This window comes from Anomaloglossus baeobatrachus, chromosome 8, assembly GCF_048569485.1.
Source record: "Anomaloglossus baeobatrachus isolate aAnoBae1 chromosome 8, aAnoBae1.hap1, whole genome shotgun sequence".
Lineage (NCBI taxonomy): Eukaryota > Metazoa > Chordata > Amphibia > Anura > Aromobatidae > Anomaloglossus > Anomaloglossus baeobatrachus.
The window spans coordinates 246587605-246610732 of NC_134360.1; the positions used below are offsets into that span (position 1 = coordinate 246587605).

Consider the following 23128-nt stretch of genomic DNA (forward strand, 5'->3'; position numbering starts at 1 on the left):
CTGTATCAGTGTATGTGGATGGAGCCTACTAAGACTCTTTTGCTCAGGGCCCACGAAAACCTGGAGCCGGCCCTGATCTGTAATCTCGGACTCCTAACAATTACCAAAATTTTGCAGTTTGGTTCCAATGGAGACAATGGGCCTAGGCTGCAATACGACATACAACTTATGGACAGGGGGGTGCTGTTTCTTGGGAAATAGAGCAGCAACATCTTTTCGGTTTTCCCATAATGGGATAGGTAATTTTGATGTTTGTTTTTTTACATCACTGGAGCCGATTTATTAAGATTGGTGCTGGAGAAAGATGCTCTTAAAATTAATTAAGAGGCATGCAATTCTTTACGGTCTTGGCACATCCTTCAGCTGTCTTATGCCAATTCAAGAAATTAACTCCTGTCATGGACTGCTGTACAGTTCCATCCCAATTTAGGATATTTGATGAATATGTCAGGGTGCACTCAATCACATCTTATTGCACTAAATTCTGCCCAATTTTTCAAAGAAAAAAAAATTACAAAAAAATGTACACATCAAACCACCCCTCCCCCCCGAGGAAGTCAAATTACGACGAAACGCGCGTTGGGCCGCAGGCACGCAGATTTAACAGACCCTTGGTAGTACAGGTGATTACAACATTAACTCTTTCTAATGCAAATATGCTATTTTGGTCACAGGACTACTATTTACATTGACGGTTTTATACTTTAAAGGCATCACATGAATTTCCAAGACCGATCTTATACACTAAGGTTCTATTGGCAGCTTCATACTATTTAATGTGGTTCCTGTATTGGTTATTGATTACTATAATGTGATTCCTGTATTGGTTATAGATTACCTACAATGGTCCTTTATTTTCCATCAATTTCTGCTATTGCCATTTGAGAAACACTGTCCTTAATTACATTGACCCTAGACACTGTATTATTACTTGAGAAATATTTTAAATTTTTTATTGTATTTAATAAAATATGTATTTTAATATCCCTTTGTGTTCGCGGTGGTGTTTTGACCTACATGCTTAGCATTTGCCTATTGCTATTACATGGAAGGTATTTTTTATATATTTGGTCTTTGCATGACACCTAAATTAGAGATTTTTTGATTCTACACTGTGTCCACCCATATCCTGTATACACTGCACCTATATACAGTGTGTCCACCCATATCCTGTATACACTGCACCTATATACAGTGTGTCCACCCATATCCTGTATACACCGCACCTATATACAGTGTGTCCACCCATATCCTGTATACACCGCACCTATATACAGTGTGTCCACCCATATCCTGTATACACCGCACCTCTATACAGTGTGTCCACCCATATCCTGTATACACCGCACCTATATACAGTGTGTCCACCCATATCCTGTATACACTGCACCTATATACAGTGTGTCCACCCATATCCTGTATACACTGCACCTATATACAGTGTGTCCACCCATATCCTGTATACACCGCACCTATATACAGTGTGTCCACCCATATCCTGTATACACCGCACCTATATACAGTGTGTCCACCCATATCCTGTATACACCGCACCTCTATACAGTGTGTCCACCCATATCCTGTATACACCGCACCTCTATACAGTGTGTCCACCCATATCCTGTATACACCGCACCTATATACAGTGTGTCCACCCATATCCTGTATACACTGCACCTATATACAGTGTGTCCACCCATATCCTGTATACACTGCACCTATATACAGTGCGTCCACCCATATCCTGTCCACCGCCATTAACTTGAGAACGGCGGCAGCTATAGGCATAGAAGTGGTGTCTAGGTATAGTAAAGTATCCATGCGCTACGCAGTGAAGCCACCTATAGCGCCACCTGGTGGAAAACAACGGAGTTAGTATTTTAATCTCAAAAATAGAACGAGATAGAGAAAAAAAGTGAATTACAAAGTTGTCGGGCATCATCAATTCAATACGAATCGACACCTTGCATACAGAAATGCTATGATTAGAACGTGTAAACCTCACAAGGCTGCGGACGTGAAGCGATACCTCATGGAGACCTTCCTACAAGTCATTGGGTATGGTGGCTGTGTGGAGCGGCCTCCGCTCACCTGACCTGACCCCATTGGACTTCTTTCTGTGAGGTCACATCAAACAGCAGGTGTATGCGACCCCTCCACCAACATTGCAGGACCTACGACCACGTATCACAGATGCTTGTGCAAACGTGTCACCTACCATATTGCACACCGCGCAGCAAGATACAGTATGCTGTGCAGAGGCCAGATGTGCATTGCAGCAAGATACAGTATGCTGTGCAGAGGCCAGATGTGCATTGCAGCTGACGGGGGACACTAATGAGCGCCATATGCGTGACCAGCATTCAATGTTTTGGTGGGGTCATGGGTTTCATATCATAGCATTTCTGTATGCAAGGTATCGATTCGTATTGAATTGATGATGCCCTACATTTTTTTTAATTCACTTTTTTTCTGTCTCATTCCGTTCGAGATAAAAATGCTAACTCCGTTGTTTTCCACCAGGTGGCGCTATAGGTGGCTTCATTGCGTAGCTCATGGCTACTTTACTATACCTAGACACCACTTCTATGCCTATAGCTGCCGCCGTTCTCAAGTTATTGGCGGTGGACAGGATATGGGTGGACATGTGCCGCCCCCGTGCCAGCAGCCGACGCTACTCGGATCCGGGCCTTCAGGGGTGGTGGCTTGAGGGTCTCCGGACCCGGGGGTCTCGCGGACACGCCAAATAAATGGGGGGACGTATATGTACGGGCTGGGCCGTATTAAATTCGTGACGCCACCCACGGTGTGTGGTGAGGTGGGACACCACTGCTGCAGTTACAGGGCACCGGGGGAAGATGTTGTGCAGCAAGTTGTTAACCCCTCCGTGGACAGGGATAGTGGCCCCGGGACCTGGTTGGTGCGTGCAGGGGATGGTGACCGCAGGGGGTGCTGGTGTAATCACAGTTAGTAAAACACACAAGTCTCTGGTAAACCAAGGAGATGGTGGCCGGTGCCGCGGCCGGTTGTGTTCTGGTCCCCCATCTGGCTGGTGGTCTCTATCCTTTTCCTTCACTGCTGTATGTAAGATGGACTTTTCTACTGTGAAACTCAGAAGTCCGCTCCCGGCTGGATGTGGCCTAAGGAGCCGTGCCCGCAGATGCTGGCCCGTGGGATCTATGGGCCCTGGCGGTAACCTCTTATCCCTAATCGGTGAGCTGTTGCCTTCTATGAGGGACTTTGGGTGGGACAGGACCTCTAGTCCTGGCCTCAATTGGTTAATTAACCAGCTCCAGTTGGTTTTGGTCCTGGCTTCAGGGTCCGAGTACCCCCCTTTGTGCTATGGTTTCCGGGTCGGTTCCCTGTGTCGGTACCGGCGGGCTACAACCCTGTCCCGGTCCACCTCGGTTCCACCGAGCCGTCTTCCCGTCTCCTGTTGACGGAGACCATCTGCCTCTTAGCCAAAGACACCAGGGCTCCTATCCTGGTACCGTTCAACTTGGACTTCACTGCTGGAGCTACCCCTAGCTCCAGCCCACACTGTTCTCCAAACTGAACTTCAGACTGATCTGCTCCTAACTGACTGTTTTCCCGCCCTGGGCTGTCTGGACCCCTGGGTGGGCGTGTTCCAACCGCCTGGTCACGCCCACTGGTGTGTCTATCTGTCCCTAAGGGGGGGGTGACTAGGGTTTCTGGTTGGCTGTGTGTTTCCTAGTGAGGGAAGGTGTTATGCAGGGGCCTATCTGTGACTACCTGGTTTTGCCAGGGCGTCACAGACACACTGTATAATTTTTCAAAAAGTTGGCATAAAAAGACCTCAATCCTCCTGGATCTCCCCTGCACAGTCTTGTCCGCTGCCTATATTTGCCACTTGTGGTTGTCACGCATGCGCGGGATGCCTAGACAGTTTACTAAGCAAAAAGAGTAAAAAATGTAGTCATGCGCCAAATTTATTATGTGCTTTTCGACACGTTACACCGACCTCAACAGTTCTGTAAAGTTTGAAGAGAAAGGTTGGATAGTAACAGGATACACCATATTTTTCACGCAAATTACTGGTACAGATGTTCAACAGTCATGAGGCGGTATAAGCGAGAGATGTGCGTCTAACATGACCAACGAGCTGCAGCATTGTGACACATTTGGTGCCATTTGTGCCATGTTTGCCAACCTGGACATTACAGCGTCATTAATAGAGCTCCCCATTATTCAGAGTTACTCAATAAAAGACCGAGGTTCGTGCAATAGGCATTGCTGAAGGCTCCCCCACATCGAAGAGCTTATGCCGCCATACTGTACACATGCCGTACAATCAGGTTTGATCCTCGGACATGACACTGGGTTTACACTACTTTTTCATAAAAACAATGCCCATTGGAAACTGTGTGCTGACACCAGGGACTCCAAACTTTAGAGTCTATTTGTTGTGCAGTTGAATACAAGCTATCCTTCTCTGGTATCAGCCATCTGAGGTTTCACAGAGAATGACTGTAGCGTTCTTCAATGAGATGAATGCCAGAAAGTCTGGAAAAGTCCCTGCGTCCCTATTCACCGCTTTAGGTCCCTATTCTCCAGTTCTGAAAAAGTTGCAGCGGCTCCTCTCTTTAGGATGCACTTCAGGGTGAAACCTCCTTTTAACACATTTTTCTGATCTTGAAGCTAGAGATATTCTACAGATGGAGGCGGACAACAATCGTCATCTTCGGAGTTACTTCTACCTACAAAGATAAAGCAAAAATACATACAGATTTGAGACTATTGGAATTAAAATGATCTACTTTATTTTTGAGTGCCACTTCTTTCCATACCAAATATGTGTATTTTTTTAAGTTTTATAAAAGGAGGAAAAAGTGGGTGTTTCAAACTTTTAGATTTGTTTATTTTTTACTATTTAGCCCATGTAAGAGAAGAGAGAGTCTTCATTTTTATGCTGACCACTTTGGAAGGAGCCAGTCTCTGGAAGAAGCTGAGGAGTCATGAAAATTGCAGCTGGGGTGTTTAGATGCATTGGAGGAGCTTGGAGTGTTTTCCTTTAATGTCAATTTTCCCCCTGTCCGTCTCTCTTCCCTTGTGTTGTATTATTGCAGTGATGAACTCAGTGTGGAAACGTAAGCTAAGGCACTTGAACTGGTGATCGTTTGATTGCTTATTCTATATGCGTTAGGCCCCTTTCACACGTCAGTGATTCTGGTACGTTTGTGCTTTTTTTTAAACGTACCAGAATCACTGACATACGCAGACCCATTATAATGAATGGGTCTGCTCACACATCAGTGATTTGTCACTGCACGTGTCTCCGTGCGGCGACCCGCGTGTGCGTGATTGCCGCACAGAGACACGTTCATTTTTTTCTGGCATCACTGATGTCCCACGGACCACGCAGTGGTGTGGTCCGTGAAACACGTGCCGGAAAAAAACGTGCTTTTAAAATAAAAATCATTTTTACTCACCCGGCTTCAGCGGCGCTCTCTGCAGCCCGTTCTCCCTGCTGCTTCTGAGCCGGCTCATTACTGTCGCGCATATTCATGATGCACGACACAGCCGACCCGGAAGCAGCTGCTGCAGGGGTCAGGGCCAGCCGGATGCTGCACCGCGGGAGCGATCAGCACCATGGAGAGCGGGAGCGCGCACAGGTGAGATGATTACTGAGTGCAATCACGGGCCACGGATAACGGAGCCCGGATTGCACTTAGACAACCCACGTGTGCCGTGATTCACGGCACACGGAGGGACATGTGCGTGTTTTACACACCAGTGAAAAACGTCAGTGTTTTTCACTGACGTGTGAAAAAGGAATTATATAGAGAAAACCGCGTCCTCCTACGAGGCTGAACTTGTGGTTGGCCAGATTGTGGCATTTAAATGGTTAAGCAGTAATTGGCGCTTACTCCGGTGGATGCCGTTACAGACAGATGATGGCTGCATAACCCAGCCGCTATCTTACCAGGTATGTTGCAGTCTCAGCTTGAGCCTATTTGTCCGAACCTCATGTAGAACATACCATCAGGGCCTATATGAGTAAGATTTTTTTTGTTTTTAAAAAAAGGGGTAAATAAGTGGTTTGGATGAAAAAAAAAAAAAAAATGGACATGTCAATTCCTTTCTGCGTTTTTCACCCATGCAATGCATTGGAAAAACGCAGTGATCAAAAACGCAGCAAACCGCAGCCAAAAATGCATCAAAACGCGGTAAAAACGCATGCGTGTTTTTTACTGGTGCATTTTTGCCGTGGGTGTGTTTTTTTGCGGACAAAAACGCAGCGTCAAAAAAACGCTGTGTGCGCACATAGCCTTACAGTGCACACACTGCTCGCTGTGAGGATTCACCGGTGTCAGTCACGTAACCTCAGGTATGAGATTTGATTACTTCCAGCCACATTCCCACTAGACATGTTAAAATCACTTGCATTGAGCAAAGCCGTGGATGTCTAGTTGGCATGTGACCACATGTATGCAAATTGCTGGAGAATCCTCACAGCGTGCAGTGCGCGCACTGTGAGGGTTCACAATCTGCAGTCACATCGAGTCCCTGCAGACTTGTATCCTAAAGCCAGACAACACCCTTTAATAGTAAACAATGGCTCACAAGATATATTGTATTGCCCTTATTTTGAGAAAATGTCCTGCCATGTAAAGGCCCCGTTACACGCAACGACATCGTTAACGAGATATCGTTGGGGTTATGGAATTCGTGGCGCACGTCCGGCCTCGTTAGTGATGTCGTTGCGTGTGACACGTACGAGCGATGTAAAATACTCACCAAATCGTTGATCGTTGACACGTCATCCATTTCCCAAATATCGTTGCTGGTGCAGGACGCAGGTTGTTTGTCGTTCCTGAGGCAGCACACATCGCTACGTGTGATACCCCGGGAACGATGAACACTGTACCTGCGTCCTCCAGCAACAAGGTGGGCGTGACTTTCTGCGGCTGCTCTCCGCCCCTCCGCTTCTATTGGACGGCTGCCGTGTGACGTCGTTGTGACGCCGCACAAACTGCCCCCTTAGAAAAGAGGCTGTTCGCTGGCCAGAAAACAGCCTCTTTTCTAAGGGGGCGGTTCGTGCGGCGTCACAGCGACGTCGCTAGAAAGGTAAGTACGTGTGACGGCTCCCAGCCATATTGTGCGCCACGGGCAGCGATTTGCCGGTGACGCACAACCGACGGGGGCGGGTGCTTTCACCAGCGACATCGATGGCGCTGCGTGTAAAGCCCCCTTTAGGCTGGAGCTAGATGGTCACAACACAGGTTGGGCGGTCAGTTTCCTCCGTGCTGCTGCTACGTCACTGTGTTATGCAGAATTGCAACCTACACGGTACTGCGCCAAAACACAAAAAAAAAATCCAACTGGTTCTGACTTCTTGTGACTCGCCGGTCGCAGTGGCGGTTCCTTGTGGATCGCAATGGTGCATCATTCATCGTCATTGCACAACAAAGTAGCAGCTTCGATTTTTGGTCGCGTGACTCTAAACACGAATCTGATTGGTAATTTAAGGATGTATTTATCCCCCTTCTCCCCAGTAAATATAACACTCACCGTTCACAGCAACACAGCAGCGACGTGGACATGTCCTCCACTTCTCTGTAGCGTCCGGACGTCGGTAAGTCCTTACACTCCGACACAAAAGAGTGAAGCTCGGACTGCGGAAAGCCGCCTATCTGGTAATTCTAAGGCACATCAAATGGACATTATATGAGCATTGTTTGTGAAAGATAAAGTTCTACTCAGATACAAATTGTACAGATCTACATTGAAAATTTGGTTGTGGCTCCATTTAGATCCATCATGGAAATATTCCGCCGCGCCCGGACCAAACTCTAACGTTGTGACATCGCAAGACGATGCTAGCGATGCCGAGCGCGATAGTCCCCGCCCCCCGTCGCACATGTGACATCTTGTGATAGCAGCCATAGTGAACATTATCGCTACGGCAGCTTCACACGCACTTACCTGCTCTGCGTCGTCGCTCTGGCCGGTGACCCGCCTCCTTCCTAAGGGGGCGGGTCGTGCGGCATCACAGCAACGTCACGCAGCAGGCGGCCATTAGAAGCAGAGGGGCGGAGATGAGTGGGACGTAACATCCCGCCCACCTTCTCCCTTCCGCATTGCCGGTGGGGGCAGGTAAGGAGATGTTCCTCGCTCCTGCGGCTTCACACACAGCGATGTGTGCTGCCGCAGGAACGAGGAAGAACATCGTAACATCGGTCTTTCCCAATTTATGGAAATGACCGACGCTACACAGATCGCCGATTTTCGACGCTTTTGCGATCGTTTATCGGTGCATCTAGGCTTTACACGTTGCGACGTCGTTACCGGCGCCGGATGTGCGTCACTTTCGATTTGACCCCGACGATATCGCAGTAGCGTTGTCGCAACGTGCAAAGTACCCCTAAGGAATGTTCACACTGTGGAGGTCAAACACTAATAATTTTTCAAGTGGAAAGAAGAAAACAACACCAGTTTGTGTTTTTGTTAAGGATAAATACAAAAATAAAGTTTTGGGTTTTTTTTAGCTTTGTTCAGGTTGATGTTATTTTTTTGTAATCCATTAAGCAATAAAAGGCTACTTTTTTTTTTGGTGGTGGGGGGGGTAAAAAAGCTTTCAAAATTACCTAAAGATGCCCAGAGATCTGGCGAGGTTTTATTTTTTTCATGCTTGCCATTGACTTGTACTGTCAGGCCTCTTTCACACATCCGTGTAAAAAACACACACACACACACACACACACACGTGTTTCACAGTCCGTGGTGTAGGTGCGTGTGTCCATGTGTATGTTCTACGTGTGCTGTCCCTGTGCTATCCATGTGACATGCGGATAGCACACGGATAGCATGAGCTGGTATTAGACGCTGTTCAGACTACAGGCTCTGACATGCCACATTATGCTTTCTCTGGTGTTTCTGAGTTGCACAGACAGGATCGGGCGTCAAGCAGCTGTGTGCTGATTCATGATTGGACTAGCAGGAGTTAATTTCTGCTAGCCTGCTGGTTACCATTTGGATCACATGTTGTGGCAGACCTATCACAGGTACTCCCCGCCTTTTTAAGATGGGGGAATCCGTTTTCCCCTGCCGACTACAGCTTTCAATTACCCAGTCTGTGTGCTGTTGTTGTGGTCCTGTTGCTGGTGATTTATTGCATGCTACTTGGTGTGCTGTGGAAATCCTCTTGTCATTTGGATATTTCCTCCCTGCTCTTTATTTCCTCCTGATCACTTATTGTCTGATATCTCAGTGTGTGCTAGCTGTGTGGTCGAGTTTTGGTTTCCTCCTTTGTTCATATCTGTGGGTTCACCACTCCTGTCCTGGTCCTCCTCTGGGATGGCTGAGATTGGGTATTAAATTGGGGTTGGTCAGGAGTAGGGTAAGGAAGGAGGCTCAGACATAGTCACCATTAGGGTACGGTTCCACTTATGCACAGTTGCCAATGCGAAACCTTCGGAAGTGATATGCTAATGACCCTCTGCTGCGAGTGTGATCCGAGGGTCATGCGACTATGATGCGATCTTGCGATCGTATCACAGCTGTGGAGGAGAGGAAGGGAGCACTTGCTCCCCATCTCCTCCGCTGTCTGTCTCTTCATATATCACACTGCGGTTGGATGACATGCGAGTGCAGTGCGATGTTTCACATGCTCTCATAGATTTGTATGGGGGTGCATGAGCCGAGAATCACTGCCAAATGCAGCATGCCGCTATGCCATGAGAAATCAATCTCAGATGAACACTGCCCCATAGTTTTGTACTAGAGTGACAGGAATCTGATGTTTTATCAGATTGCACTCGTCTGTGCAAAACGCAAGTGTAACCGAACCCTTAGATATCTCTCTGGGAGTACGGACAGCTAAGGCTCCTTATCCTGAGGGCCAGTCTAGGAGCCCCCTGTTATCCCCTGTCACCCCGTGACACAACCAATTGATTTGAATAGGTCTTGTGTAATACCTCATTTGTCCTGCGGAGGCGCTGCAGAGAAAATAAAAACTTACTACCCCCGTTTCCTCACAGATTACAGAAAGTCCCGCTTTGGACATTTTGGACAATTCCAACATTTTAGAACGATCACAAAGTCTGAGATCCCCTTTAACCACGACAGCAGAGAAATCCAGAATGGCACCCACCTTAATAGTTTCATAGGTGTCAGTGATGAGGGCGATGAACAGGCTGAGGACCATGTAGATGAACAGACTGATGAAGGAGTACAGATACACCCGGCTGAATAACCACACCAAGTAGCTCTTCTGCTGCATGATGGAGAACGTGGTGAACATGTCGTCTCCATTAATGAGGGAGAACAGACACTCGGAGACCATGTTCAGGGACCTAAACTGAAGAAGGAGAAGAGCACAGATCACCGGCGAGCAGCGGACGGGCCGGACGAGGACGGACGGGCCGGACGAGGACGGACGGGCCGGACGAGGACGGACGGGCCGGACGAGGATGGACGTGCCGGACGAGGATGGACGTGCCGGGAACTTACCTTGGTGTGATACGGCCCCAGCACAATCCAGCCGCAGAAGCAGTAACCCAGATAGATCATGGCCACGCAGCAACAGAACCGAATCACGTTAGGAAGAGCCGCCCGCAGCGTCAGGATCAGAATCTGGAGGAGATGGAGGAAAGCAATAATCACGGCTTATCTAATTTATCATCTGACCAAATACTAGAATTTAAGGGTTTTAATGAAGATCTAAAAGGTTTTTGAAAAAAATAAAAAAAAAAAACACATAAATCATTATTTTTTTTTTACATGGGTACTGAGATGAATAGCTGTTGGATGGCATCCGTTATAAGCATCAGTCACATAAAAAAAAAACATATGTTACAGTGCATCTGTCACAATATTTTGCAATACAAAGATCATGGAGACCTGATGAGGCTGGTTTGCTTACATTACAAATTATGTATAATTCTTTGTCAAAGTTTTTCTGCTTATTCTAGTGGTGGACAACAACTTCTGATTCCAAGTTTCCTCCATGTAAACTAATAAAGACTATACTCTCCTCCCGTTCCTGTCCCATTCCAGCGGTGTCCGATACCGCAATGCCGGGGCTCATGTGGGGTTGTGACGTCACGCAAGCCTCGCATCCAATCTGTGCCGGCGTCAGTCAGAAGGGGTTGTCCTAGTAGTGGACAGCCACTTTCATACAAAAATGAGCATTTTATGAACCCTCTAGCTGTACTGAATTGAGCCCTTTCATTTGTGCATTATGCAACCATTCTGATGTGGATTATCAAAGTAAGCACACCAGCCCCATCCGGTGCGCACCGTTTGGTAAGTGAAGATGACTTCTCTAGTTTTAGGCTATGTGCGCACGCTGCGGATTTGCGGCAAAAAATGTTTCTAACATTGCTGCAGTCATTCCCCAGCAAAACCTATGGGTATAAAAAAATGTTGTGCGCACACTGCGTTTTTTTTATACCTGCAGATTTAACCGCGGAATTTCCATTGCAGGATTAAAGAAGTTGTCCAGTTACCAAAACTGATTTTTTTTCTTCTCATAAATCTTGCTAATATGTGCCTCTCCACACATCTATTATGTTATTTCAGCAATATTACCTTTTATCGTGCTCTAGCAGCACATCCTCATTGCTGGCTCCAGCTCTGATGGGGTTAATCTCTCTTCTGACTTCCTGGGTTCAGTTACTACAACATGTCACTTCTTTTCCGCAGGTACCTGCGATTTTTTTGCCATAATGGTAAAAATCCGCAGGGAAAACCGCGGCAAATCCGCACCAAAACCACACCAAAACTGCATGCGGATTTCATTGCGGTTTTGGTGCGTTTTTTTACCGCAGATGCGGTATTCTATCAGAGGGTCCAGATTTTCCCTAAGAAAAAGTCAATTTCTAGTGCGCACATGGCCTTAAAGGGGATCTATCAACAGAATTCATAATAAAACATTATACATAATAAAATAGATTGCGTAGACCTGATGGGGCTGATGCACTTACTAGTTGGATAAAGCTTTATGAAAGTTTTCCTACTTGAAATTGAATTGAACATTTTAAAAAGGTCCATATAGAGGTTGTCTTAATATCAGGATTATTCAACTGTTTAGACATGGATTTTAAAAGGTAAGTACATCAGCCTCATCAGGTCTAAAATGTATTTAATAATGTATGTAGTTTACATCGAGAAATTTAGCGACAGGTCCCTTTTAATAGGATTCAGTTTAGAAGGATTGACACATTATATATATACACACACACATGTATGTGTATATATATATATATATATATTTTTTTTTTTTCTTCTTCTGAAGCTCTTCTGTATCAGACAAAGAAAACTGAAGCTATCTAAGCTGAAATCAGACATCGGGAGGGGGCAGCTGACACCCATAGACATCAGATTGTTAAAAATACTTGCAAAACCTCATAGGGATTTTAATCTTTTAGAACAATCGGGCTCTTACGTTGTATTTCTGGAAAAACCCTAAATAGCGAATAACGCCGAGCCAGACCAGCATGGTCGACGTTCCCAGGAGAATGCTGCACACGTCATAACTCGTCAGACTCTGTTGGAGAGAAATATACTCATTATTAATGTACATAGTATATAAGTTGACAAACAATATCGAATATTGAAAATGTTAAAATATGTGGTATATATACCGGTATATATACCGGTATATATAAAATATTTTCTTTATATATATATATATATATATATATATATATATTTATATATTTATTTATATATATATATATATATATATATATATATATATATATATATATATATATATATAAATAAATATATAAATATATATATATATATATATATATATATATATATAAATAAATATGTGTATATATATATATATGTTTTCCTCACCAAGTAATCTGATATCATCCACCAAACAAGCGATTTGCACAGGCTGATATTGACAGCAAACATTTGCTGATTCTTGTCTTTTTTACGTGCTCACATTTCCAGAGATCACCCGCTGACTTTACCTAGGATTCCTCAAAAGCTCCTGCCAAGCAACGATTCCCGAGTGGCATATATATGCATTAGAGTCTGTATTGGAAACACTGTTTCTATGGCAGTAGGAATATATCATATACAAAGGCCCAGCATAGATACAGACTAAGCTTAGGCAAGGTGACAAATGAAATTAAAAACATTAGGGACATATATGAAGTAATCGTGCCAGGTATAAACAGAATTCTAGATTGTTCACCGTATAATCCCTGTTCTCAAAATGCACCTGACCTGATTTGTTCCCACGGTCCCTAATAACATTGCATCACCATGGCAACCCCCTTTTTAGACTGAAGTCAGCATTAGAGTAGCTGATTTTTCTTATGGAGATCAGCTACATAGTCCCTGTTCTCAAAATGTATCTGAGCTGATTTGTGCCCATGTCAATTTCACCTTAAAAAAACAGAAAATAAAAATAAATAACAACTAGTGCAGCAACAGGTGACAGATGGAGCAAATAAAAAAATGTCTTGTGACAATTTTTATATAAACAGGGGTCTATACGGTGCCCATCACGGTCCCTAATAACATTGCATCACCATAGCAACCCTCTTTTTAGATTGAAGCCAGCATTAGAGTAGCTGATTTTTCTTATGGAGATCAGCTATGCCTGGGGTTTATTGGTAAAGCTTCACAGGAAAAAGAATGCAAATGATCTCTATCCCTTAGAGAAGGAATACTATATTGGAAGAGATGAACTAGCTATCCTATAAGTGATAATACTGTAGCTACCTCAAAAGAAGGGTACTAGAGAGAATTGTATTTTTTCATTAAAGGAGCCAGCTAATTTGCCTAGATTAAAGCTAAACTATCAGCTGCTTGCAAGGAGTCTAAATGCAAAAACCGCCAGAGATAGAATTTGGGCTCAATGGGAAAACTTGTGGGGCCTTACGATTACTTTGCAGTGGCCTGTACAGTGCAAGTGTATTATTACCTGCCACCATTCAAGTGGCCAAGTATGCAATACATAGGATAGGTTTACTGCAGCCACTCTTTACAGTGGTTCAAAGGGGAAAGTCTCTATCATGGGATCATCCTTTATAATGTGTAATACTAGCGGTGTGGCCCCATTGCACTACGGACTGGGCTTACCCTGGAGGGGCGTTAATACGTGCCTACTGGGTTTTTACCAGAGCCTCTGATGGTGAAGTTGGGCTGGGCTTCCGGTACACACCAGGTACCACTCCAGGTCAGTCCCTTGTACTGCAGCAGCTGACCCAAAGTTCAGGGACGCAGGTATAGAGGGCAGGCAAGACGGAGAGGATAGTGGAGGCTGACTGGGCGAAGTACGTATAAGAGACAGGCTGGATGGTCAGGTACTAGAAGAAGGCAGGTCGTGATCATAGACACGTACATGCAGGACGGATTCAGTAACACGGACAGGCAGGTTGGATAAAAAAGGTACTGAAGACGGGCTGGCAGGACGGATTCCAGATCACAGAACGGATTCCAGAAGACGGGATGGGTTCCGGATCACAGGAGTATGGGTTCAGATACACAGAGGCCAGACAATGTTACTAGCAGGCAAAGAAACTAACTACGAATTAAATAAACTTGTTCAGGCACCTTACTACATGGGAGGGTGCCTTAAATAGTGTCTGCCTCAGAACCACAGGCTCCCAGAGTGTGCACGCTGCCCCTTTTAGAAGCAAGGATTGCACACATCCTAAGCAACTGTGCAGGCCCTGGGAGCCGGGACAGGAGGAACACGAGGGCGGTCGCAGTGGTGAGTGTGTCAGCATCCCTCTCAGAAGAGGGAAGTGGGGCAGTGCAGGGACCGCTGCGCTACATAAAATGTTTCTATGCCCCACCAAGGGTATATGGTTCATCAAATGCCTGAGAATGTTCATGCCAATCAGCACATCAGCTCAGCATTGTGTCTTCATAAATATGGTAGTGCCTGAGCAGATGGTCGCTGCTAAAAAACGAAATGACGAAATGCTTGGAAAACATGAAATTAGGTCAGGCAACAGCAGATGAGTGTAATGGTGAGAGCCAGGATCAGAGTATAGAGCAGGTGGTGGAAGGAGGTAATTCTGGTAATGGGCACTATGGACAGATATTAGAGTCGCTGATGCAGGGAGCGGGGTACAATAATGGATAATAACAGCTAACAGAGCTAGTCGTGCGGAGACTCGTGCTGATAATGCCAGTCATTAACAGTCATCAGGTGTCCCGCCGTCTCATCACACAGGCACAACGGGTACAAAATCCGCTGCGGAAGTCACCGCTTTACAAATAAAAAGGAGAAAAGACGTTCTGCAATTTTAAACAGGCATTTCTGCAAAAATAATATTTTTTTGTATATGGTCTAAGTGCATGACAACTGGAATAAATGCAGGATGGAGCCAGCAATGGCTGCAAATGTTACCCCAAACTGATCAGAAATCTGTCCACAGGAGGCCGGGGCACCAGGAGGAACCCGTGCCCACTGCTCCAGCGTGAGGTCTCACAACGGCTCTGAAGAGTTGATCCTGGTGGTTAGGGTAAAATTGACTACAAAGTAGATGTTTTCATGACCCTCCAAGGATATGCCTGCCCAGACCATCACTAACCGATGGCCGGACCGATCATGCTGCATGAGGTTACAGGCATAATGATGTTCATCCCACTGTCTCCGGCTTAGTGGGAATTTGCTTACGTCTGTGAAGCGAACAAGGTGCCAATGGTGGACCTGACAATTCTGGTGGCTCTCCTTATGTCATGGTGTCTGCTCCATGTTCTTCGAGATTGTGCTAGGAGACAATGCAAAGCTTGTGACGGCACGTATGGACGTGCCACCCTGGAAGATCGGTGCTACCTGGATGGGCTAAATCAGTGGTTCCCAAACTCCAGTCCTCTCGACCCCCAACAGGTCATGTTTTCAGGATTTCCTTACTATAGCACAGGTGATGCCTTGATAATGATCCCATCACCTGTTCAATAGTAAGGAAATCCTGAAGACATGACCTGTCGGGGGTCGTGAGGACTGGAGTTTGGGAAACACTGGGCTAAATGGTACCGCCTCATACAACCAGTAGTAACAAGGACAAAAGAAAAACTAATGAAGAACCAATCAAGAAGAATAAGAAGAGAGGCACGGTCTGTGGCCACCACAGGACAAAAACAACCATTCTCTTTTTGGGTGTTTTCTTGTTGTTTTCCATGCCCCTGTTATCCCTTTCATATGCACTAAAGCCGGTGACATTAATTCACAATCACTTCTGCTTCCTAAATGAAAAGTGAGATCTCTGAAGCTTAAAGGGAATCTGTCACCAGGTTTTTGCCGCCTAATCTGAGAGCAGCAGAATGTAGAGGCAGAGATCCTGATTTCAGCGATGTGTCACTTACTGGGCTGCTTAGTGTAGTTTTGATAAAATCACTTGTTAATCAGTAGGAGATTATCATTACCGGACTACTTGGACTGCTGTAGGTAGTCCAGCATATTAAACTAAGAAAAAGACTGATGACACATCCTACCTTTCTAATGTGAACAGCTGCAAACTGAACATGAAACATAGCAACAAAAAGGAAAGAGGTCCAGCATATTCCTGAGCTCTGTATTAATGCTAGATCTGCAGCAGAGAAAACATTGATTTTATAAAAAAAACAGCAAACAGCTCAGTAAGTGACACATCGCTGGAATCAGGGTCTCGGTCTCTACATTATGCTGCTCTCAGATGGCAAAAACCTGGTGACAGATGCCCTTTAACCCTAGAACGCGCAACCATAGAAATCTACCATAGAAAACAAATAACATAGCAGGCCTGCGAGGCCCCAGGTATGCGTTCTAGGGTTAATTCTCTTGAGTTACGCTATGATGTGCACCCTTTTTGAGCAGTGAGTGTACGGTAGTAGTATTATTTAGAATTTAAAGGATTGTATAATATGGGAACTATATGGTGGTATAATGTCACTACTCATGACAATCTCATGACTCATTCAATGACTAAGGCCACAAGAAGGATCGAAACGCGTAAGATCGCTGCATTGTATTGTCTGTTCTACATGTGTTTATATGAACTAAAAAAGAAGGTCTTTTAAAGGGAATCTGTCAGCAGGTTTTTGCTACATCATCTGTGAGCAGGATAATGTAGGCAAAGAGATTCAGAATCCAACTATGTATCACTTAGATTAATGGGTGCAGCCGTTCTGACACAATCAGATTTTTTAGATTTAGTCATGTAGCAGAGCTGAGAGAGCTGCTCCCGCCCGCACCAGGCTCTCTATAGACATTGTACATTAACAGTGAGGTGTCAATCAGAAAAGGAGTGCACGTGACTTTGTATTCCATGCAATGATAAGTCCTTTTGCTTAAACAAGAATAGCAAATTAATAACAGATTGGACCTTGACAAGACAGGCATCCCTGAGTTTTGTGTAAACTGTTGCAGCATGCTGGCTTCAGCTTACATAGCAAAAACCTGCTGGCAGATTCCCTTTAAGTATTACCTAATGTAAGCAGAATAAGGCAGTAGTATTTTGTTACGTTATGGGCAGTATATAGCAGAAGTATCCATTCATTATAAGGCAGTAATAAGTTGGCACTAAATGGCAGTATTATTTGTGAAGTACTTGGTAGCATTAACTAATATGGCAGTATTATAAAGACAGAATAAGGCAGTATTATTTTGGTATATTATGGGCAGTATATGGCAGATGTATAAGGCAATAATAAGTTGGCAGTATTATGTGTGCAGTACTTGGCAGCATTATCTAATATGGCACTATTGTGGAAACGGTATAAAGCAGCATTATATTGGCACTCTACTGTATTATGAAGGCAGAATATGACAGTTTTTCCTGTAATTTCAGCCTACACAATACTGTGTAAATTGGATCAGATTTAAAATAAAATGGTTAAACGTCTGCAGAATTTTTGTAGGTTCCAGTATCTGGGTCCAAACCAATCGGAATTTATCAAATTTATATTTGGGACATATTTTAGCCATAAAACCAAACAATGCAGTCCCTCTGCAGTAGTACATGATGTCCCCCAGATCCTTCACCCTATACACGCTTTCTCTCTATATACAGTATATACAGTGTGCGCTGACACTCACCTTCGCCTGGATTTCCATCTTGAGAATGGAGCCCACGATGGACAGGATATCGCTCACAATAATTAGGATGTACCAGCCATTGACAAACTCCATCTGGTCTGACCACGGCACGCTCTTGGAGAATCGTTGATGGACAAAGCCTACGTATTCCTTAGGATAATAAAGAGGGATTTCCCACCATTACATATCAAATCATCTGTGTAGATTATTAAAAAATAAATAAATATTTATAAAATTTATAATATATACAAGATATATATATCTATAATTGCCTTATTCTGTCTGTCTGTCTGTCTTGCTCCAAAATTGTGTCCTTACGGTGACAAACAGCGGATTGGCCGCTAGGCTTGACATGGCCCCCCCCCCCGCACGGATTGGCCGCTCGCCTCGCCTCCTCCCCCCCGCACGGATTGGCCGCTCGCCTCGGCTCCATCCCCCCCCCCTCGCACGGATTGGCCATGTCCTTACGGTGACAAACAGCGGATTGGCCGCTGGGCTCGCCATGGCCCCGCCCCCCCGCACGGATTGGCTGCTCGCCTCACCTCTGCCCCCACACACGGATTGGCCGCTCGCCCAGGCTCCGCCCCCCCCACACGGAATGGTCTCTGAGCGCATGATGAGCGCATCAAGGTCCTGCAGCGGCGGAACACACACACACGCACACACATAAGAACAGACACACACACATCAGATCGCATCCACACACTCACAACATCCCGTGATATCGCTTGCTTCTCGGCGGCGATACTGTGCAGTGACCTTCCAGGACCTGCCGGAGGATCACATGGCCGGAAGCATGTGGTATCTCAGGATGTTGTGATTGTGTGAGCGCGTATGTGCGATATCGTCAGTGTGTGTGTGTGTGTGTGTGAGTGTATGCGATCGGATGTGTGTGAGTGTGTTCTGATGTGTGAGTGTGTGTATGTGAGTGTATGCGATCGGATCTGTGAGTGTCGGCAGAGGAGCACGGCGTGCAGCACAGCTGCTGGGACCGCCCACCGATGGGCACAGGGAGAAGTGGGGTGTGTGTGTGAGTGTATGCGATCAGATGTGTGCGTGTATACTGTCTGATGTGTGACTGTGGAGCACGATGGGGGGTGCACAGCATGGGGGATGGAGCACGATGGGGAGTGCGCAGCATGGGGGATGGAGCACGATGGGGGGTGCGCAGCATGGGGGATGGAGCACGATGGGGAGTGTGCAGCATGGGGGATGGAGCACGATGGGGGGTTCGCAGCATGGGGGATGGAGCACGATGGGGGGTTCGCAGCATGGGGGATGGAGCACGATGGGGAGTGCGCAGCATGGGGGATGGAGCACGTTTGGGAGTGCGCAGCATGGGGGATGGAGCACGATGGGGAGTGCGCAGCATGGGGGATGGAGCACGTTTGGGAGTGCGCAGCATGGTGGATGGAGCACTAAGGGGGGTGCGCAGCATGGGGGATGGAGCACGATGGGGGGTGCGCAGCATGGGGGATGGAGCACGATGGGGGGTGCGCAGCATGGGGGATGGAGCACGATGGGGAGTGCACAGCATGGGGGATGGAGCACGATGGGGGGTGCGCAGCATGGGGGATGGAGCACGATGGGGGGTGCACACCTCCCCCCAAAACACACACACACCGCCACACACGCACTGCACAACACACCACACACACACTGGGAACCACAAACACCGCCCTACACAGACACCCACACACAGACAACGCCGCACACACACACAACACCCAACACACAAACACCGCAGCACACACAAATATACGCACATACCGCACAACACACACATTGCACAAAACATACCTCCCACCAAAACACACACACACACACCCCACACCCACACAAACCGCGCAACACACACACACAACGCTACAGACACACAGCGCTCCACAAACAACGCAACACACACAACGCAACACACAAACAACACCGCTCTCACCCCCCGCCACACCCAGAACATGTACAGCGCCCTACACAAACACTTGGTAACTACACACAACAACATCTATATATATAACAAAAATCATACATTAACTACACAATACGTAAATTCTAGAATACCCGATGCGTAGAATCGGGCCACCTTCTAGTATATATATATATATATATATATATATACGCAAAAACAATATTTTCCATCACATGCTGTTAATAAAATGATCCAATGAGGAGTTCTGACATTTTCTTATACGCTATAGCACCAACTTGTGTTCATAGTGTATATCAATGTGTACGTCCAGCTAATGACCGAGTGCTGGTGGTCGCACATGCTCAGTTGCTCTCCCCACGGTCTGATCACTGCAGGGTAGCCAATAAAAATTGCTTCCTGCTTTACTTCCCTTTTCTATTGTCTAATCTACAAGGATCATATTGCCTCAAATAAGGGATCTAGAATTTGATCTCCATGATGGATACAGATTTATATTGCAAATATTTATATAGCAAACATGAAACAAAAGAACACTTTGGGATCCTTGCATATTCTTAAAGGGAATGTACCATCAGAAAATTATTTTTTTTTGTGCTAAATATATGTTTTAAAACATTTTTTCAACTGAACTCTTGCAATTTTTGTTTTTTAAAAAAATATATTTAAAACATAAATACGTGATCTAAGCAGTAAGTCTGACTGCATTGCCTTTAAGTTACTTGCAGTTCCATTTCTAACCACATCAATGGACTGGTTATTTCCATAGACAACAATGCAACAGCGCCACCACCAGTGTATAGCTCAAAATAAACAAGCTGACCTTCCTATTTTCACGCAGGGTGAATATTGTTTTCTTCCATGGGATATAAACTGAAATGGTAAATGAATGATTTTATCCAAAGACTTACTCTCTGAAGGTGAATGCCTCGAACCACTGATCGTATGCAAAGACTTATGGAAGATATACAAGTGACGATTATGACGGCATCAAAAATCATCATGTAGTGAGTATTCTTCTGTACTAAAAATCACAACAAACACAACACTATTATTTTTTATTGAAGGCGTATGTATTTTTTTTCCCAAATTTATATACTGGAAAGTGACTGAATCGTACTGGGAAATCCTACAAAAATTGTGGTCAGGGAAATGGCTCGACTTCAATAGTCATTAACTTACTTGACCCGGACACGTGCCAGTCTCTGCATTCCTGGATGCCAACATCATTATCTAGGCGTATTTTAATACGGCCACTGTGTGCTTTATTATCAAAGGTGATCTGCAAAAAACAAAGCAAAGCAGGGGCCCCAATTACACCTTCTTATAGTGCACAGACATCACATCCAGCCTATATTACTGGGAGAGACACACAGAGCTCACATCCAGCCTATATTACTGGGAGAGACACACAGAGCTCACATCCAGCCTATATTACTGGGAGAGACACACAGAGCTCACATCCAGTCTATATTACTGGGAGAGACACACAGAGCCCACATCCAGCCTATATTACTGGGAGAGACACACAGAGCTCACATCCAGCCTATATTACTGGGAGAGACACACAGAGCCCACATCCAGCCTATATTACTGGGAGAGACACACAGAGCCCACATCCAGCCTATATTACTGGGAGAGACACACAGAGCCCACATCCAGCCTATATTACTGGGAGAGACACACAGAGCCCACATCCAGCCTATATTACTGGGAGAGACACACAGAGCTCACATCCAGCCTATATTACTGGGAGAGACACACAGAGCTCACATCCAGCCTATATTACTGGGAGAGACACACAGAGCTCACATCCAGCCTATATTACTGGGAGAGACACACAGAGCTCACATCCAGCCTATATTACTGGGAGAGACACACAGAGCTCACATCCAGTCTATACTACTGGGAGAGACACACAGAGCTCACATCCAGCCTATATTACTGGGAGAGACACACAGAGCTCACATCCAGCCTATATTACTGGGAGAGACACACAGAGCTCACATCCAGCCTATATTACTGGGAGAGACACACAGAGCCCACATCCAGCCTATATTACTGGGAGAGACACACAGAGCCCACATCCAGCCTATATTACTGGGAGAGACACACAGAGCCCACATCCAGCCTATATTACTGGGAGAGACACACAGAGCCCACATCCAGCCTATATTACTGGGAGAGACACACAGAGCTCACATCCAGTCTATACTACTGGGAGAGACACACAGAGCTCACATCCAGCCTATATTACTGGGAGAGACACACAGAGCTCACATGCAGTCTATACTACTGGGAGAGACACACAGACCTCACATCCAGCCTATATTACTGGGAGAGACACACAGAGCTCACATCCAGCCTATATTACTGGGAGAGACACACAGAGCTCACATCCAGTCTATATTACTGGGAGAGACGCACAGACCTCACATCCAGCCTATATTACTGGGAGAGACACACAGAGCTTACATCCAGCCTGTATTACTGGATGAGACACACAGAGCTCACATCCAGCCTGTATTACTGGGAGAGACACACAGAGCTCACATCCAGCTTATATTACTGGGAGAGACACACAGAGCTCACATCCAGCCTATATTACTGGGAGAGACACACAGACCTCACATCCAGCCTGTATTACTGGAAGAGACACACAGAGCTCACATCCAGCCTATATTACTGGGAGCGACACACAGACCTCACATTCAGCCTGTATTACTGGGAGAGACACACAAAGCTCATATGCAGCCTATATTACTGGGAGAGACACACAGAGCTCACATCCAGCCTATATTACTGGGAGAGACACACAGAGCTCACATGCAGCCTATATTACTGGGAGACACACACAGACCTCACATCCAGCCTATATTACTGGGAGAGACACACGAAGCTCATATCAAGCCTAAATTACTGGGAGAGACACACAGAGCTCACATCCAGCCTAAATTACTGGGAGACACACAGACCTCACATCCAGCCTATATTACTGGGAGAGACACACAGAGCCCACATCCAGCCTGTATTACTGGGAGACACACAGACCTCACATCCAGCCTATATTACTGGGAGAGACACAGAGCTCACATCTAGCCTATATTACTGGGAGAGACACACAGAGCTCATATCCAGCCTAAATTACTGGGAGAGACACACAGAGCTCACATCCAGCCTAT

The 23128-nt window shown here is 45.7% G+C and overlaps 1 protein-coding gene across 1 annotated transcript in view; it reads right to left on the reverse strand.

Annotated features, from left to right (window-relative positions):
- Positions 1–3932: 3932 nt before the first annotated feature.
- Positions 3933–23128, reverse strand: part of MCOLN3 (mucolipin TRP cation channel 3) — a 40293-nt gene continuing 21097 nt past the window's right edge. Inside the window, exons 7-14 of the mRNA XM_075320513.1 lie at positions 21129–21228; positions 20858–20970; positions 18023–18172; positions 12410–12511; positions 10474–10596; positions 10115–10321; positions 7534–7664; positions 3933–4718 (exon numbers count right to left, since the gene is read on the reverse strand). Of these exons, the coding sequence (XP_075176628.1) occupies positions 4715–4718; positions 7534–7664; positions 10115–10321; positions 10474–10596; positions 12410–12511; positions 18023–18172; positions 20858–20970; positions 21129–21228 (930 nt within the window). The 3' untranslated portion in view covers positions 3933–4714. The remainder of the gene's footprint in view (positions 4719–7533; positions 7665–10114; positions 10322–10473; positions 10597–12409; positions 12512–18022; positions 18173–20857; positions 20971–21128; positions 21229–23128) is intronic.